This window comes from Heloderma suspectum, chromosome 2 (assembly GCF_057233095.1).
Source record: "Heloderma suspectum isolate Gila_16-S chromosome 2, 16-S_ref, whole genome shotgun sequence".
In the NCBI taxonomy this organism is placed as follows: Eukaryota; Metazoa; Chordata; class Lepidosauria; order Squamata; family Helodermatidae; genus Heloderma; species Heloderma suspectum.
In genome coordinates, this window is record NC_139459.1 from 338,433,003 (window position 1) to 338,453,047 (window position 20,045).

Below are 20,045 nucleotides of genomic sequence, written 5' to 3' on the forward strand. Positions count from 1 at the left end.
CCCTAACTTAGATCTTTAGCACCAAGAGTCTAACATATGTCTGTGACTGCAGTCGCGCTTTTAAACTCATGCGTTAAGCATTTCAAAGATATCTTATCAAGAGTTTGTTTCAATGGCACATCACAGTTCACATTCAACAATAATACATGGAGTGCATCATTTATTCACATTTAGGAACAGCAAGCAAATTGATGAAGGACATGTATTTTCAGCCTAAAGAAGATTTTTCTTAAAAAATAATGTGAGGCAATGCTGAAAGGAGCAATAAATGGTTCACCATTATCCACCGAAAATGCAACACAATTTTAAATTCTAACTCTGTTTCCTTGAAGGTTTTCAAGAAAACAAACCAGGAAAAGCTTTTCTCAGGGGTGGCTCCAAATTCATTCATCCTGCGTTATTTATTCTGAGTGAGAATGTGTATTGACAATTTCAAGTTTTAAATTTCTTTTGGACCAAATGCATGACCGCAGCAGAAAGCAGACATACCTTTTTACATGAGCTGTAGTTCCCATCCAGCTGAAGTGGCCGTCTTCGCCTTTCTGGAGTGAAGGGAGAGCCAAAACGGATGTAGTGTTTGGGCGTGGTACAAATGAGTGGGGAGTGGATAAGGCCTGGCAACATATTGAGGGTGGTAGCCAGCACAGTTGGGTCAGTGGTGATACGTAAAGGACACTCGATGGGGCACTCTTGCTTCTCTGCCTTGTCATTCAGCCACTCTGTAACTAGATACTAAAAGCAGGAAAAACAGGTGCATCTTACTATGCTAGGAGCTGATAAAGATACAACAATATTAGAAGGGGAAGAGGTGAGAATACAAGCCATATGAACACTGGAAGCTGCTTTACGTGGAGTTAGGCTATTGATTCATCTAGCCTAGTATTACCTACTCCAGAGGTATGCAACCTGGTTGTTTTGGATTACAACTCCTATCAGTCCCAACCAACATGGCCAACAATTGGATTATGGGGGGTTGTAGGCCAAAAACAGCTAGAGGGTACCAGGTTGCCTACCCCTGGTCTATCCTCACAGGGCACTGGCAAGTTCTCAGGCAGGGGACTTTTCAAGCCTTGCTACTCAAGATCCTTTTTTAAGCTGGAAGTGACAGAGATTAAACCTGGGGTAGGACGAATCCAAAGTAAATGCTCTACCTAGGGCCCTACCAGGTGGTGATGTCACACTGAAACACCTTAAAATATAGGAATTGTATCAAAACCAAGGTTCTTTACTGCTTGTTCAGCTAGACCCAGATTATAAAGCAAAACCCAGTCAGAATCTAAAGGAGAAAGAAAACATTTATTGCAGAGAGGAGAAAAAAGGAAGAAAACAAACGAAAAGGCATGGGGAGGTTTCAAGAAAGGGAAAGGGGACACCTTTTTCCCTTCCCACTCTTCAGACAACAATGCTTCCCCCTGGGGGAGGGGAGGGGGTTGTGTGCCATTACTTTTAAAAGCTCTCTTTTCTATACTAATTAGGGAGATAATCAAGAGGTGGAGAGGAACAACATTTTTTCTTTTTCTCATGAAATCCCCCCACCCCAGTGCTAGATAGTACCAAAGCACTCAGGGTTGTGGTTGCCAGCTTGTCTCTTGCAGTGTTAACATAGCACAACAGAGGAAGATTTTAGGAGGACTGCAAATAAAAAAGTCCTTTCAACCCTTCCTGAAACCTCCTCCCTCTGTAAGCCCTGAACAACTCTATAAGGCTCCTGTTCTAGGCTGGTTGAAGTAGTATTAGAAACACTTGTTTCTAATACTACTTTAAAAAAAACCCTATTTCTCCTGATCCGTACACAAAGCAACTGTTTGGGGAATTTGGAGGGAAAGCTGCAAAATTATTAGCATACTGGCTGAGGAAATGTTAAGTACGTACAAGCACACTACTGAGAAATTAATGAGGAACAACTTTTAGGAGACTAAGTGAATTTTATCAGTCTGATAGCAGTTAATCCCAGAAAGAAATGGATGCATATTTTTCAAAAGGTAAGGCCTTTTGAAAAATATATTCCTTTCAGATAAGGATATATCTTTCTTAACATCTCCCATAAAACAACTAAAATGAATGCCCATCCCTCACACTCCATTTACCTTTTTTGTTTTGGGGTACTTGAGTGTAGCCCGGCTGGCCTGTGATCCTGCAACTGCAGCCACAGCTGGATCAGAACCCATCAACTGCTTCCCTTCTCCTGGACCCTCTACGTTGCTGACTTCTGCTGGCATTACTGTGCTCATGCAGTTTCTTTCCTCTGGAGTTGCTTGAGAGAGTTCTGACTGTTGGGAACTGGCTTGCTTTTGCCTTCTCAACCGCTGTGCTGAACTGCTCCGATAACGGGAAAAACGGCTTTTGGGTCGCGGCCTAGATGGTTTTGATGGTGCAGTTTTAGATATTGGTTTATCTGCCGCTGTCTCCTGAAATGCAAACCCCAGTATAAGTTATGGAATGTTAAAAAATCCCCTGCTCCTTTCCAATCACTCCTTTACCCTTGTCAAAGAAGAACAGCTTGGTGAGAGCTGGCTATGCAGGTTTGGTTCCAGGAGTGTAAAAGGAGTGTCTCTGACTCGAGGAACCTGCTGGAAAAAAATGTTCTACTTGCATTGTAATGTAATGCTTTTTCCAAAATATTACTCCCCTTTTTGAAGCACTTGCAGAACAGGGGCCAACTGGTATATTTTGAGTCCAAGGAAAAATATCCAAGGGCACCAGGACAAAACTTTGCCTGTGTGAACAGCTGTACTGATTCCTGGTCTTTGCAGGCAGCAATTCAATCTTACAACATGGCATATCTTCTCTGACTATATCAACGTGCCAACTGAAACAAGGAGCCTTTCCTATCCAGCACAGGTCTGGTAACAATGAATATATCTCCATTACTCAGCTGAAGGATTCATATCAAATTGCCACACTGGCTTACGCCAATGGTCCATCTTCCAGTGGACATTCTAATATAACAGGAAAGCTCACAAGCATAATGTGATGGCAATAGGTGCCTTCAGCATCTGGCACCCGAAGTGTACCCTTTCTGAACATTTTGCTATACTTCTGACTGCCAGGGTTAATAGTCCAAACAGCAGCAATCTCCTGTAATTCCCAAACCGGAACTGACTTCAACAGTTCTAGCATCCCTCTTACCCCAGCCTGTGAAGACCTCCGCGTGTTCACTCCAATGCTGCTGGTACTGGTTGGGGCACTTGGCACAGGAACATTTAAAGCCAAACTACTATCTTCAGTTTCAGTTGGCTCAGGCTTTACTTCCTCTGGTTCTGGAGTCTCTGCAGTAACCACCACTTCTGCATCGGTGCTGCTCCGATCAGATGGTAGATCTCTCCTCCTCTTTCTTTTTTCCAGATTCTCAAACACATGCATGATGGCTTCTACTTTCCTATCTTCTCGAGTCTAGCACATACAAACAGAAATCAAAGTCAGCATTACAAGCACAAATGGACAGAAAATGGGTTATATATGCTTAAGGCAGACCAAACTACATGGAGAGAAGGAAGAAGGCATTAGGATTGTAATGGTAAACTACCAGATATCCCAATATTGTCCAGATTTCCATTCTTTGTTGATCAATTTGTCAGGGCAGTGACCACACAGAAGATGAGATGTTAACTCTCCAATACAGAATGAACTGATAGGAAGTTAAAGGTGGCTGAACAAGCATATGCTGCTGGGAAGGGGGCGGGTTATGGAACTGGCCTTGTCAATTCAAAACTATACGCTCATATGAAAAGATTAGATACGACTGATTAAAATGCATATGTTACCCCATGCGCACACATTTAAGGGCACAATTCTATGACTGTTTAGACAGAAAAAAAGGCCTACAACTCCCAGCATGCTAGCTGTGGCATGCTGGGAGTTGTAGGCCTTTTTTCTGTCTAAACATGCATGGGATTGCACCTTAAATTTATTCCATCTGGTTGACTATTTGAGGGCCTTTATCTCACAGTTAAGTTATTTGATCATTAACAGCACAATCCTACATCTACTCAGAAGACCCACTGAGTTCAATGAGGCTTACTCCCAGGTAAGTGGGTATAGGACTGCAACTTCAGTTATTAACCACGTCTTCTCCCTGTCCTCCTTCAAGTCATCCTCAACTGTACCTTCCGTCAGGATATTCTGTTTGGATTTTACCTTTTGAATGTTCAAATTTGGTTACCATCTAATGAATACATCGTCATATATTTTAGTTTAAAACAAAAGAGCTGGTTTTAAGACTGACATGAAAGCACCTAGTCTCCAAGCCCAAAAGGATGCAGATAGAAGTGTATGTGTGGCAAATACATGTTCCAGAAAGGGTAAAGAGGCAGCAGCAATTTGAATGACAGCTTAAAATAATTTGTATTAAACACAGAAGGGAAGCAGGATAAATGTAACAGACCAGAAAAAAGTTCCTGCCAACAGAACCTTTTAGGATAAAGGCAAATGACAGAAGTACATTGATAACTATGCCCTCATTAGCTCTTCATAAGAAAAGCTGGCTATCCAGACATTTTCTCCAGTGCTGGAGGATAGAGTTTTCACATGGATATTCTCAGGGGATTCAGACTGATGACACAAGCAGCGAGCTCATGTTGTTGCTAGGAAAGATGCAAGCTCTTCCTCTCTACCTATCCCATCCTATATCTGGCATGCATGCATTGACAGGGCCATGTCATTTTCGTGTTTGGCACTGATGGATACAGCTTCAACCTGTTTTCAAGGTACTTCAATTCCCTGTACCAGTAAGGCTTCCCTTGAAGCTTCCCCTTGAGGTCCCAAGCTCCCCCTTTGCTAGTCTTCATGTTCTTATGTTCTTGGACTTAGTATGAAAGGTAGTTGCTGCCATTTGAGGTTCCCACTTTTATTTCAGTTTCAACAGCTGTGAGGGAGGTGGACAGCAATGTTATTAGTGACTTTCCCAAAAGGTCCCTCATTACTCAACAGTGTTCCAGGATCAGAATGATTCTTCCCTCCCATCATTGGCATTGCTTCTGCATCTCTCCATTGCTTCTGCTTATCAAGGGTTCCCCAATGAGAAGATCAGAAAAGATGGTGGACAAGCTTCAGTAAAAGACAGCATGCCCACTACTCCTGATCTTCCCTGTAAATGCACAGCCACATGGAGCATTGGCTGCATTCTAGGGCTCAGTCTCAGTTCAAACAGAGCCATAGTAAGGCCAAATGGATCTGCTAAGTTCCCTCTTTTGAGCTGAGCATATTATCCTATTCCCCAGAAACCCTCTGTTCTGCATGTCAAAATTGAAATGGAAAGGGTTCCTTGAATGTAGACAGTTTGAAAATCACCATTTAAAACCAAAGAACCAAGGTCTATAGAAAAACACAGCATCTGAGACAGCGAAAACAGCACTTAACATGAGCAACAGGAACAGAAAAACAGTGATGGCATCAGGGTGGCACATGTGACAAGTTAACCGAGCAATACCGCATGAAAAAGTGGCAAGTGGGAGGATACTGCCTCTTCCATTGCCTAGTGGATGAGGCAGTATCTATCACAAAAACAAGTAATAAAAGTGGAAACGGTACTTGCCCGTCTACTCTGAGTGAGGCCTCCCTGCTCATCTGCAGCAGCTTCTTTCTCCTCCTCTTGCTTCTCTTCTTTGTCTACAGCCTGAAAAGTAACAGCACAGACCTCAACAACAGTTACTATTACAAGATGATATGGGGGCAATTCCTGGGAACGTCAGCATTTCACTGTGGTGGTTGTTGCTTTTTTTGCCTGGAGAAGTCATTGACCTGGTTCACACAACACGACAACCCACCACAGGTGTTGTTGTGATGTCCAAACCCAGCACAGATTCTGCAGGGTGGATAATTTTTCATGAACAAGCCACAAAGGGTTGTTCAGGGTGGCTTGTTTTCAAGATGGCTTGTCATGAAGTCCGAACCTGGCAGGGTGACTTCATTGTGGATTGTTGGGAGATGCTAGACAAGAGCAGCAAATCCCCATGCCACTCCTTGCTAGTGCCACTGCCATCCTTCCTCATCCCTTCTCAGTATCCTCTGCTCCATGCTCCTAAAACTCAAGAAGAAAGGACACCGGACAGTTTCCCAACACAGTCACAACTCTTTAAAACATACATATATATATACACACACACACACACACACCAATCTGTTCTTGTGCAAGTGCACACATTCGAAAGTTCGTGGCTATGAAATCTGCATAAGTTTCCGCTCTGCCATGAAATTTGTGTATATTTACCAGTCCTACTCACTGCTGTGCCCTGAAATTTGTGTATATTTACTGATCCCCCTCACTGCTCTGCCTTGAAATTTGCATATATTTACCAGTCCCTCTCACCTGTCTGCCCTGAAATGTGCACTTCTTTACTTTACCAATTCCTATCTCTCCCTGCTCTGCCTTGAAATTTTGTATCTTTACCAATCCTACCACTGCTCTGTAAACCGTATACTAACAGCTCACAACGGAGACCAGTGGAGGGAAGCGACAAACAAGAAGCAGGGGGAAACCAAAAGCAGCTGGTGACTGCAGGAGAAGGAGCTTTTCAGGAAGGTGTAACTGGTAGTACTGAAACAGCCTTAAAAAAAAAAGGTGTTCGCTAGCAAGACAAGCACTGAAGTGGGGGATAAAATTGACAAGGACAGAGGGGGATATTGGTATGCTGGGCTAAATAGCGGACAGGTGGTCCTGCGCACTTCTGCAAGACCATGTTAAATATGTGCGAGAGAGAGAGAGAGAAAGAGAGACAGAGAGAACACGAACATTACTACATTCATAAGGGCTCAGAAAATTCCATCTGGTGATCTGATGAGGGAAGGCGGGAGTTTCCCTTGGTAGCTGGAAACGCCAGTGGACCAAATGCTGAAAGGGTGCTGATGTAGGGAGCAAGGAAACAACGAGTTCTGCTGCACAGCTGCCTGGCTGAGATACATGGTGGAAGCCGGCAGGAGGACTAAGGGGGGCACAAGCCATGGAAAGCTGCAGAGTGCCCAATCATCTGTCAGGTTAGCAAGAGAACAACCAACTCATGGTGGCTTATTCTCAGGATGGTTTAGCGTGACATACGAACTTGCCCACTCCCTCTGGGAACAAGTTCCTCTATAATAAGTGACCAAACACATGTTGCTCTAGGATGTGGATATACCTCATTATCGCTGGTTGCAGCAAGTCCCTCAGGGACTTCCTCTGCCTGTAGATTGCTGTTCTCATCTGATGCAGTGCCCCGCTGTTCCAGCTCCTTCCGACGGGCTTTCCGACGCCTAGTCTCTGCTCCAATCAGAGTGTCTAGAATAGGTGGCGGGAGCTGTTCTACAGCATTTGGGGTCCGTTTCTGCACAGGGCAATTCCGATTTCCCTTGTGACAGGCACAATCCACTTTATAGTTGCTGCTCCACCACAAAAGACACAGAATATATTAGTATCATTACTTGATGTTTTGAGAAACAACATGTATGCATACCTTGGCTAAGTGTCCAGGAAAGGCATGGGGGACCTGCTCTCATTATGGCTTTAGCATACAAAATGCTGCCAGAAATACAGTTCAAGAACAAAACCAAACCAAGGGAGCATCAATACAGCAAGGGGCAATACCAAGGGAAGGGCTTGTCTCCAATAAGCAAGTAACATAAAGAAGACTCACCAGACATTGTACTCGTAGTCAAAGGCAATGGTGACCTCTGCATCCTTGGCAATGGATGTAACAGCATATATGCACAGGCGAATCATCCCATCTGCAATCACGTGACGAACCTTCAACACACAAACAGAACTGCTAAAAAAAAATCAGGTGTCACACTGCAAAAGGTGAATGTTTTCCATGAAAGAGGCAAAGCTAGATCCTGAAGCAAATGTTGGTCCTCTGGATCATGCAACCTGTGGCCCTCAGCCTAATTTTAAAAGACCTTTGCACGCAATCAGTTCAGAGTCTGGAAAGAGTCATGCGTCCATTCCCAGCAGCCTGCTTGATAGAAAGAAAGAGGCAGAGACAGAAAGGAAGTGGCAGAAACAAGGAGAAAATGAGGTGGCACAAACCAAGAAAAAGGGGAGACCCACCTACTTTTGGCTCTGGCACCCTTTGCTTTGGTGTCACCCACTACTGTCATTCAGCCCCCAACAGACTTCCTGCAAGGCAATGTGGCCTCAACAGAAAAACAGTTGCCCATCTATGCTCTAGATCAAGACTCCCCTGTGACATTGAATGTATACATTTGAGACTGAAACATTCTGCTTTGCCATGGAATTCGGAATTTTGTTGTTAAGAACTGGAATACTGCTGGGGAATGCAGGGGATGCTCTGAGAACCGTAACAGGAAGTATGTGGACCAAAATTCAACCTACTTATGACCACAAGGTCCTAGTGTTTGTCTTTCTGGGGTACTGATGAAATTGCTGCAGCTATCCTATGAAATTAACTTTTTCTACAGCACGGGCATTTAAAAATTCAAAGGGCCCTGGTGTGAGACCTCTGCACTTTAATTTGGGGCAGGGTTACTTTGCTCCACAATCTCAAGCCAAATTGTCGCACACAAAATGCCACATACCCCCATCATTTACCTCTGCATTTGGTGTACAGGACCGCCTGATAAATCTGGCATCATTACCAAAAGTGCGAGCATCCACACACATCTCGACGCTGTTAAACTTGGAGTAGAATAGCACAAAGGGATATGGTCTGAGGAAGCAAGAACAGCACTTGTAATCCTCATGACATAGCCAAACTGGCATTGCTTCCATGGTCCGCTCGAAGCATCACTGCATAACTTATCTTCCACTTAAACACAGCTTCCCATGCCAAATACAATGGGTTACCCCAAGAAATAATTCAGGAAAAGCACAAAACTTTGGGGAGTGCCCCGCATTTGTTTCTAAAACCAACCATTGTGGGAACCCTCCCACCCACACCAGCTCTGTAAAATGCCTCTATCATGTGACCTTGTTGTGTTCTTACTTTTTGAAGAAATGCCCATTGACCTCGAATTGCTGTCGCAACATCACTTTCCCACGATACTCAATTATAAGGGTATCCACAGCCAGATCTCTGGCTGCCCTCAAGATCTTCCGGTGCTTCTGAACCCGTGTCACTCTCCCCAGCTGTAGCTGCAAAGTTGAAAGTGAGAATTTAGGACCCACTGGACACAGATTAGCTCCATGAGTAGGGCTGCATTTGAACAATGACTAGATTCAAACACATATTGTGGAATATCAATCAATCTTAAAAATAGAATTATGGATGCAGCTTTAATTATTGTTTCCATGGATATACAGATTTTCAATTTCTGGATATTGATCAAATATATTCTCATAAGTATAACTGGCTTGATTAAAATATGTTATTATTGAGGAAGGAAGTTTTTAAACTGGACATGGCTAGCCCTAAAGGGTTAAATTCTAAACTTGATTTGGCTTGCTTGCTTGCTTTCTTTCTTTCTTTCTTTCTTTCTTTCTTTCTTTCTTTCTTTCTATATAATTATTTCATTATTAAATATGTTTCAAAGACTGCATGTTTATTGATTTTGCTCTCCCCCTTCCTCTATTTCCCCCCTTTGATATTTGGTTATTAAATGTTTATAAGTTATAGAACTGGCGTTTGACTTGTTTTATAAGCCATAGTTTGTGTTTAACTCTTTATTGTATAGGAGGTCTCCACCTGATGTTTTATCAGTTTGTCACTGACAGTGCCTCTACAGGATTTACAATTCAGTTTCTTAAGGGAGGCTGTACCTTTGAGGGAACATTTATAAGAGCGCCCATCTGTAGGAGAGGCACTCACCCACCAAGGTTAAATAGAAGCCAGCAGACTTCAGTTGGTTATCTACAGGCTTTAAAGTAGGGCTGTTTGTTTCAAATGAACTTAAATGGGTCTCTATCTCAGCATGCAGCAACACCAATCCTATGACTACTGCCTTATGCTTGGTCTTTAGAATGATAGCTACTGGAGAGAAAGAAACATTTGGGAAGGTGTTTTAAGACAATCTTGGTTTTTAGGCAGCTGATGGTCCTTTTTGTGAAAGCAATTGTTGTCTTATAATAAACTAGTTGAATATAGATTGTTTTAAGGATATATTTTGAAGGACATGAGTTTTTGAAGTTTTTGCTGTTATAATACGTGAATCCTAGATGGGGATATGCTTTCATTGTTCATGTTTTTATGCATTTGTTTGGGAATCATATGAACCCTTGTATCAGGATATCTTTTAATGTTTTAATTTTGTTTTTAATGTTTGAATTTTAGTTATTCAATGACAGCATCTGATGCAGTTGAACAAAATGGGTTATTACTGGATGCCTACACAGTGGGCAGTATCCAACAGGGTGCAACTGCTAACATAAATTACTTTGTGCATGCATAAACTACTCTAGCACAACACCAATAGCATTAGCTGCCTGCCTTTTCCCAAGAATACCACTTTCTGCTTCCCTTGTTAAATAAGTCACTTCATTTTTTTATACTTAACTATTTAAGAACTTAGAACTTGGTTCTGTTTTCCATGTCAATGTGTTATTTCCTTAAAAATATACATGTCCTGCTTAAAAAATTTAGAACTGTGTGCCTTTATTCCAACATTAGCTGCGTATTTCAGTTGTTGGATTTCTTGTTGGGGCTGACTGTCTATTAGCCTTCAGACACTGTATATTTGGATTTTATTCCATGTAATTTGCATAACTGTAATAAAATGTATATATGACTTGCATATAAACATTAGAGGCTAGTGGTTTAATTACATCAGTTGTGTGCTCTTTAGGACTTATCTATTGCCTATCAGAATGCATGAACTGAAGAGGTAAGCCAGACAAGGAAGATTTTATACCTGAAATTTTTTTTAATCTAATGAGCCAGGTAAGTAGGATGGCGAAAGGACTGTTGTTTCATACCTCCCTGAGCTCCACTTTATCTGCTCTCCCCTATGTATACGCCTGACTGCATCTAGGAGCAAAGGAGCATCTTTCAAACCTAGCCCTTATCAATTGCCCCATCCTAGCATGCAGCTGGCTAGCTTACCACTACTTTAGGGTCTACTTCTTTACCTGCATCTGGGATCCAATCACCGTGTTGTTACAGGCCAGCTCTGTCTTATTGATTGTGTCCAGCACAGCAGCCTTGCCCACAAATTCTTTATTGGCATTTAGATGACGTTCCAGGAGATTCTGCACATCAGCACTGTACTGGTTAGTGAAGGCTTCTTCATACTGATCGGTCCAGAGCCTTATGCGGTTTTCCCACCCCTCTGCCGTATTCTCATCCAGGGCGTGGGCTTCTGAAGGAGAGTTCTGTACAAAACAGAAATCAACTCAATTGCTAAAAGACTTAGGGCTCTGTGAAAGACACACTGGGACTGCTTCTGATAGAAAAGCGTAAAACTAAAAAAACAACAACCCCATCTTATTCAAGTGAGCCTTGGCCTCAATCAGCTTCTTGGTTGGCAGCTTCAAAGGAAGGGCTGTAAGTCAGTGGCAGAGCACATGCTTGGCATGAGAAGGTCCCAGGTTCAATCCCCAGCATCTCCAGGTAGTGCTAGGAAAGACTCCTGCCTGAAATCCTGGAGAGCCTCTGCCAGTTGGTGTCAACAATACTGGGCTAGATGAACAAATGGTCTGACTCAGTACAAGGCAGCTTCCCATGTTCCTAAGGTTTCTCTCCCTGCTGCCCACTCAACAAGTTTCAGGTAAGTCGCAATTGGTGCACAGTGTCTGTAAGTCCATTTCAAACATATCCCACAGGAGACAAAATGTTGTGTCACCCACCATGTCGGATATGCACATCAGTGCCCCTCTTTCAAAAATAATGTCACAACAACTATCTCGGACTAGGTCAAAGAACAACCAATACAGTTTCATATATGGTAGGGTTTCACATGTGCAGCAAGCGACCCAATGAGTGAAAGCAGGGGTGACTAATTGAAAAAGCTACTATATATTACGGGCCAAAGTTTTTAGAATGGCTAAAAATCTGATATATTTATATATCTGATATATAAAAATCTGATATATAAATCTGATCTGATCACTGATATAGATCAGTGACCCTCCTATAAAGCAAGTTTGGAATGAAGTTGCAGAAGTGCCCATCAGGGTTAGGTACATAGCTCTACTCACCTTCATCCGCAAAGACTTCCGTGAACCTTCTCTAAAAGCCTGTCAGCAGAGCAAGACAAATGGCCATCAGTATTTATGCCCTACATATTTGAGCTCGTGTTCAATAAAGACTGCAGCTTCAAAACTGCAAAGGGGAAGGACCAAGAAATTTACAATACATAAGGTGAGAAGAGGAACTGAACCCAATGTATTTTCAACAGCAGACACCCATGCCCCCCTGAAGACCACTTTTTCCAGGACTTCTTCAGCCCACATGCATTGATTGCTTCCATTTCACTTGTACTGAACCTCAGCCAAATAACCCTCATACTGAGCAAAAATCAATCAGGCAACGACTGCCTGCAAGAAAAGAAAGGGAGCCACAACACAAACATCAGGTAGTTATTCCACGCCAATATCATTTTTGTTGATATCAAGTAGTGGAACGAAATACTCCAAAGAGCTTTTATTTGAGTATCAAATGCCCCTCCCAAGTTTGAAAAGGGAGCTAACAAAAGTAAGCTATAGTAAGCAACAGAGAATCTTTAACACTGCATTAATTTTATAGCAACAACTCCACTGACTTGTGTATACATAATCTTAGGGGTATATAGACGTGCCTGATTTCACTGTATCCAAACCCAAGCCATGGACTTCCAGATCCAAAAATGTAAAATTTTGTGGTAGAGGGACCAGAGGGTATGCTGGGGGGCATGTCAATGTGAAACAGAAAAATCTAAATGCAAGTAATTTGTTTAAAGTTGTTTCATTAAATGCTGATAAATTAAAAAAAATAAGTACCAAGTGCTCAGCATTCATCCCACTGCCTTTAAACTGATTGACTAGAATGCTGGAAATGAATAGCCAGCTTACATCTTGGGAAAAATTATGCATCTCTCTCTGTAGGTAAAATGCCTTAAAAAAAGACAGCTAAAAATTTAGTGAACCCCCCCCCCCCCCGCCACTCACCTCCCTACCATAGTTACAGCCCTGCATGAGTAGGCAGAGTGGCACTCCCAATGTGAAGCGACCAGACTCCACTTCAGGCATCAGTGGAACACACTCAGCTGGTTTGCATGACACAACAATCCACTGTGGGTTATTTAACCCATAGTAAGGCTGCGGGTGTGTGTGGCTGCCATTTTACCTACCCAATCTCCACTCAGTAGTTGTCGTGTCCTGTGAACCTGGCAAGTATGGGTTATATGAGAGTTAAACAACCTTTGCATACCCCTAGAACAGACCATGTGATATGAGAGCAGTATTTAATCCTCGCATAACCTACGCTCACAGGATTCTCATGACATGACAACCTCTCAGCAGGGGTTGGATATGCAAAGTGGTGCCCACAGGCATTGCAGCTCAGCATGGGTTAAATAACCCACAACGAGCTACATCATGTCGTGTGAACCAGGTCGCTGACCTGGTTCACACATAATGTGAAATTATGGTTTATTTAACCCATGCTTTCTTGCCTTACCCAGGGTTTGTCTGGCAGATAATCAAACAAACCATGTTTTGTTTTTTTTAATCCCTGGGCTGTTTGTTTCCTCCTCCTTCACCTGTGCCCTCCTATTATCCCAAATGCCTTTGCAGCACGGTGGTACCGGAATATAGAACGGGTCTTGTCAACTGCCTCTTTCTTTTTTTTAACTGCTCTTGCCAACCGTCTCTGTAGCATGGTGAAACAACCCATGGTTCTGGAGTCACATGTAATGACAATCCATGGTTTAAACAACCCAGTGTTTATAACCAAACAACAAACCATGGGTTCCCTTTCTGGATTGTTTGTGGTAAACAAACCATGAGTTGTTAGTGTGGCTGAGTTTACACATTACAACAACCAAGAATTCAACAACCCATGGGTTAAATAAATCATGGGTTAGCACTATGTGTGAACCAAGTCATTGTAGCTGTTCTTGTGTATTTCATTTGTAGCACAGAAGTGGGCAAACTTCAGGCTTGTGGGATCTATTTTGCTTTTTAATAGAACCCTGAGATCCACCAAACAGAGCCTGATGCAAAAGAGAATTAAAGAATTCTGAGCCCAGGAATTTGTCTTGAGTACCAGAACTGAATGGTACTCAAAAGGGGATGGACCGTAGGTCAATGGTAGAGCCCACACTTGCATGCAGAAAGTCCCACATTCAATCCCTGGCATCTCTAGGAAGGGCTGGAAAAACCCCTGCCTGGAGAGCTGCTGCCAGTGTTGATAGTGTGGGCGAAATGGACGAAAAGTCTGACTCAGTATAAGGCAGCTTCCTATGTTACTATAAGCTCGCTGTGGTTCCATAGAAATATCGCTTACTACTCTTGAGTGGCTGTCAGTGATCTCTGTTCACATACCTTGATTTTTTTGGCCTTTGGTGCAGTACGAGCTCTCTCTGTATTCCTTTTCCTCTTTTTGGGTTTTGTTCTGCAGACCCGATTGACTGTCAGAGTGATGCTTGTAGGGGTGTGCTGTGTAGCTGTGTACAACACTGTGGAGGGAGAGAGCTCCTCGTCCCAGCTCTCAGTGGCACTGCTGTCTCCACCTACAGTGAGAAACATCACATTGGCAGCTTTTCCTTTGTGCTGAAAAATCTTGTACTTGCCCTCAAAGTGAGTTGACACTGCACCCCTCTCCCGGGAAGGAGAGGTCATGCAGATGCATCACCTTTCTCTCACAGTGACAGCCTGCTTTACATTTGCCCCCTCAGCATTTCCAATATGCCAACCCTGCCCTTTGAGATGTGAAGCGGACTAGGAAAGAGCAAGTACCGTTCATCATGGAAATGAGTTATTAGAGGCAATGAGGCATAACAAAGAGTAAGTCTGCATCAAGACAACTGCTCATTCATAAATCCCAAGAGTCTGGTGGAAATTGCCAGTTCTGAACATACCTGACACGTTGTCTTGCTTCCGGCGGTGGAGCCTGATCACTTTTCCCCTGCTGATTCCCCTGCAAAAGGATGACAGAAACCTGAAGCTGGCACTGTTAAGGTCTATACTGGTTGAAATAAAATGGGGCTATCATGGCTATGGGTCTTTAGTGCAATACCAGGTGATCTTGAAGAATTACATAAAGTTGAAATGAATTTAATGGCTACCTCAACTTTATGTATCTACACCCAAGGCCATTTCTTCAGCAAATAATGGATTTTGCTACCAGGACGATGTCCATATTCCCCAAGTCCCATCTTTCAGTTTTAGAAAGGGCACATTCCTAGCTCTTATAATGGTAGAAATGTCGAAAAAGTGTTGAAAAACAGTGCCATTTAAATGCTCTGGTTTAGTGATGGTCTGGAAGGCTCAAGAAACTTTTAACAGATCTGTCGTTCCCTATGAAGCCCAGTCCCATTCTCCCTACTGTTTGGCAATTTCTAACAAGATGCCATTTCTCCTTCATTTTTACTACTTCACCACTGCACTAAGACAGCATACTTAATGGTACAGAGAGGCACTGTTTCAGATACTCATATATGATGCTCAGGGTGTATTTGGTAACCATATTTGGTCAATTCAAATATGCAACATTTAGACTGGGGTGCAGAGCCAAAGCCTGAGAGACAACTTGCATTTTGGAGTTCTTGAGGGTCGCATTCTAGCTGTGGGCAGGTCCAAAGGCAAAAGGGGTGGGGCAAAAATACAAAAAACCCACTATCAAACACGCCAGTATATTTTAGCTTAAAGCTCTTACTGCCATTAACTAAGCCTACAGAGAGGCATTTCAACCTTTTAGAATTGGGGGAAAACTGCACAAAAGCTAGGAAACCACTAAATATTTGGTGGTTGGGGGAAAAGGAGTGGGGCCTTCTGGGGACCCATGGAGGGCCAAATTTGGCTACCAAGCTTGAGGTTCTGCACTCAATTTAGACAAACCCGACAGTTACGTAATTTATTGCAGGATTTGGCTTTTGTTGTGCAATGTTGCTTTCTGACCTGATGTGGATTCTTTACTACATACCATACTAATAAAACAAAGGCTGGGGGCAATGGAAGAGTAAGAGGAAGGTCCACCAAGCAAACAAGAAATCTTTTACATACTCTTTCCTGCCTCCATAGTTGGCTACCTAAAGGCAAGACCTTACCTGCACTTCTCACATTTGATGAGGAAGCCATCTTGGGAGAGACTGCAGTGACACCAGCTGGGAATAGACTCTGCCTCTGAAGAGCTCTCTGTGTCACCAGAATTCTCCTCATCATGAGAGTGTAGGCCATTCAGTTCTGCACGAGGGATGATGGTCTGGACAGGGGGAGAAGCAGGAGGGGTCGGAGGAGGAGGGGCTCCATAATTATGATCCTGAAAACAAACATTTGCATCAGTGCTATTTTGAATGTGGGAGGGGGAGAGAAGAGGAAGAAGTATGACTTTCCACAACTTGTGAGCTCGAATACACACTCCAAAGTCTACCCAGTACACAGAGATTTGAGGGGTGACCTAAACTTAGGCTAACACAGCAAGGACCACAACATGTATTTAACCTGGGACTCACTCTAGCTGTGGAGTGATTGTTTTCTCTGTCCAACCCCAAGCTCTGAATCCAAGTGTTTTGCATAGCATCACGTATAACAACAAATCCTTTTTTCCAGTGCCTATATTTATGAAACCAAAATATCACCGTCCTCCACAAAAGAGTGAGGTATCACAAAGGAGGGAAAACCTCAAGGTTTGCAGAAGACAAAAATCCTTAGGGGAAAAGACACCCTAAGGAAAGAAAAAATCCAAACACGGCCCAATGGAGACGGAGTATGCGCAGTGGGCAGAGAATGCTGAGGGGAAAGAACGAAGACAAGGAAGGAGGAGGAGGTAGAATGGAATAGAATAGCTGGAAATGTGACCTGGAGCACTCCACACTGCAACATTTTGTTGCAGGTCCCACTTGATTTTCTTAAGATAGAATTGCATGCGAGTGCAAACATTCTGCACTCTTCAGCACAGGATGCCTGCAAGCAAAGTCAGATGAACCCGCCAATCCTGAAATCTATTCTTACTTTCAGAATATTGGGGGTCAGGATACACATTTAACACAAATCTTCACTGGAAAAATGAAACTGCTATAAGCCATTTCTACTGTAGAACTTTCCATCAGAAGCACTCGAGACACTGAAAAATGCCCTCTTAACTTCTAGTCCCATACTACATTTTGCAATAAGCTTTCCGGATACACACACAACACCCCATTGCAATACCAGAAACTCCGTGTAACTTGGCAGTTCTGCCATATTCCAAGAGGATATGCAATTCAATCATGCACAAGCCAGGGAGAGAAGAGAGGGGGTGGGTATAATACAAGTCTACTGCAGATAACAAAGATGGTACTCACTGCATAAGGCAACCCTCGGTAGCTATGCCTCTGAGAGGCCCCGTAGCCATGACTTGCGTAAACATTTTTCTCACCAACAGCTGGGCTAGCTTCCACAGACTCTGGGCTGCAAAAAAGGCCAAAAGCAGAACCAATCAGTAGAAGAAATGGTTCTTTTCAAATAAATTAGCCAGGTCTCAACGTTTTCTCTCATGCCATACAGATATCCAGCCAAGAATGGACACAGCTTGTGGGGGAAAAGTGAGGTATGGAATCCATGAAGGCCAGATTGTGAAAGAAACAGGGAGAAGAGGCAAGTGACTGGCAGTTGCCTCCAAATGGGGCACCTTGGGTAAGGAGTGTTAACAACCTTGCTACAGCCAGAGACAACAGAAAGGAAAACGCTACTGACAATGCTGATCTTTAAATTATTTCACTAGCTACCTATTCATTTCATTAGTTTGTGGATTTTAAACACTTTAGAGATCTGCTCTTCCACCTGGCCCTCTTTCTTACCACCACAATTCTATGCCCCAGTCATTCTAGGAAGTTTAAGATCACCCTGTTCACAATTTGATTTTAGATGAAAATACCTTCCAGACCACAATGTCTTCTTACAGCTTCTCCAAATGTTATGAGTTACCTAATACAGACATGACCCTGGATACAGTTTCCAAGTGATGGAAGCGCTTGAGCGAACTTGGCAAGAACAGGCCATACATACTTCATGCCATTGAAGAGCTACAGAAATATCGATGACTTGCATAGACTGCAACCCTGAGCAAACCACAATATGCAGGGTTTCTTGCTTCCTTAAACGACTATATGGGGAATGGCCCATCTGACCTGCTACTAATGGAATGAAACTGCATTTTTCCACCACAAGGTGGCAGAAAAAAATCAGCTCAAAATGTGGGACAAAATGGGCAATTACTGAAAGGCTGTGGGAGTCCTTGTTACAGAAGAGGAAACAGGAAAAGCTGTAGGTGATGAAGCCAAAGCCTGGATGCCAGAAGGAGAAATTGCTCTCTTTCAGGGGAGTGGGAGGGGAAGACTAGGAGGAGGAGGAGCCACCACTGCAAGCACACATTGGGAATATGGTTCAGGAAATGTCTGTTCCTTTGCAACTACAGTCAACTTTCAAAGGCTATAGCCAGGAAGAAGACTGACCAAACAGCACTTACTTGAAATCCTGTCTCCGTAAAATCTTTCCACACTTCTCATACCTAGCTATTGTTCTGTTGCAGTAAATTAAGGCAGACAAAGCTTCAAAGGCAGTGGGATTGATAAAATCAACAACTACTGAGCTTATAAAAGCTTTGTCTTGAACCTGTCCTCTCCTTTCCTATTGTCTTATTGGAAAAAGCAACTTCCTCCACCCCCGTCCCTTTTCCTCATTTCCTTATCCTGGTCTACACTCTAATTTCTTAAGTCCCTGGAAAATTATGTAACTCAAGAGGAAACCCTTCTTTGAAGTGTGGCTTTTGTTTGGCTGCGAAAAGTGGGTGGATCATGATGGCACGGACAACACTGATTGGTAGACCCTTTACCTACATAAATGTTAAGTATACTGCTACAAAGCAATATTATCATAGCTATCATTGGCAGCCACAGCTGCTTCTACCTCCACGCTCTCAAGGAGGGCAAGGACAGGAGGCGTAACAGCAACAGCCTTCTCAGGCCTCTCTAAGGCAAACTGCAAGGCCACCGCAACCTGACAATATCATGGAATGTGGCCCTGAAGGTTCCTGGGCAGCCCAGGGTGAAAATACAGCCAAGTAAAATGAAACATAGTGCAAAGATTCTTATCAAAACAACAAGCTCTGACTGGAATAAGCTGCGAAGAGAGATGTATATCCAGAACAGATCTAACATTAGACAGGAAAAAGAGTAGAGGAATTGGCTTTGCAGGAAGTAGTGGGCTCTCCCACACTGGAGGCGTCCAAGACGAGGCTGGACAGCCATCTGTCAGGGATGCTCTAACTTGGATTCCTGCATTGAGCAGGGGGTTGGACTCGATGGCCTTGTAGGCCCCTTCCAACCCTATTATTCTATGATTCTTTGCCAGGCAAGCTGGGAATGAAGCAGCATCAGGCAGGTGCTTGTGTCTCAATAAAACCTAGCAAGTTTGTGCTGTGAAATAAAACCAGAAGCACTGTCCTACACCAACTTTACCCAAGCTATTGCCCTCCAGATGCTCTGGACTTCAACTCCCTTCAGCCTTAGTCAGCACAGCTAGTGGTCAGGAATCCTGAGAAATGTAGTTCAAAAAATCTGGAAGTGCCAAGTTGGGGAAGGCTGTTCCTACACCATATATCCAGATAAGAGATACAAGGAAAAGAAATGTCTTGTGTATGCCAGTGCTTCATAAAAGCCTAACAAACAGAGGCCTGATACACACAGAGATTAGTCCCTCTTGAGTATAGTCTGTAAAGCACAGACTTTACATAGACTGTAAAGCAGGTGGCTCAAACAGTGCATCTGGCCCTCTAAGTCACAGTACTTTATTCTTGGGAAAGTTGCTCAAGACCAGAGGAGGAACACGAAACACCAGGAAGGCATGGTCCTCCTTCCATGCCTGACTAAGCTCAATGAGCAGTTCAGCTCTGGCCATCTTCCCCTCTGTGGACAATTCATTTGGGGCTTTGTGCTATGGGTCACAATGTCTCTACCACAGGAAGTTTCCCACAAGCTACCTGACAAGCCTCCCTCAGGAAAAG

At 43.3% G+C, this 20,045-nt stretch overlaps 1 protein-coding gene across 9 annotated transcripts in view; it reads right to left on the minus strand.

The window, feature by feature from the left end:
- The window catches only part of SETD5 (SET domain containing 5), a 74,309-nt gene that overhangs the window by 22,823 nt on the left and 31,441 nt on the right, over window positions 1-20,045 (minus strand). For 7 of the 9 annotated variants that reach the window (XR_014788590.1, XM_084840665.1, XM_084840662.1 and 4 more), the window contains 14 exons: window positions 17,347-17,452; window positions 16,111-16,322; window positions 14,923-14,981; window positions 14,387-14,574; window positions 12,062-12,100; window positions 10,994-11,236; window positions 8,916-9,064; window positions 8,522-8,639; window positions 7,608-7,717; window positions 7,113-7,353; window positions 5,534-5,614; window positions 3,130-3,393; window positions 2,088-2,408; window positions 490-732 (listed from right to left, as the gene is read on the minus strand). Coding sequence is in view for 8 of the 9 variants with exons in the window: in XM_084840665.1 (XP_084696791.1) it covers window positions 490-732; window positions 2,088-2,408; window positions 3,130-3,393; window positions 5,534-5,614; window positions 7,113-7,353; window positions 7,608-7,717; window positions 8,522-8,639; window positions 8,916-9,064; window positions 10,994-11,236; window positions 12,062-12,100; window positions 14,387-14,574; window positions 14,923-14,981; window positions 16,111-16,322; window positions 17,347-17,452 (2,374 nt within the window). In the remaining variant the exon portion in view is untranslated. The remainder of the gene's footprint in view (window positions 1-489; window positions 733-2,087; window positions 2,409-3,129; window positions 3,394-5,533; window positions 5,615-7,112; window positions 7,354-7,607; window positions 7,718-8,521; window positions 8,640-8,915; window positions 9,065-10,993; window positions 11,237-12,061; window positions 12,101-14,386; window positions 14,575-14,922; window positions 14,982-16,110; window positions 16,323-17,346; window positions 17,453-20,045) is intronic. The other 2 variants (XM_084840669.1, XM_084840666.1) reach the window with 1 other exon arrangement.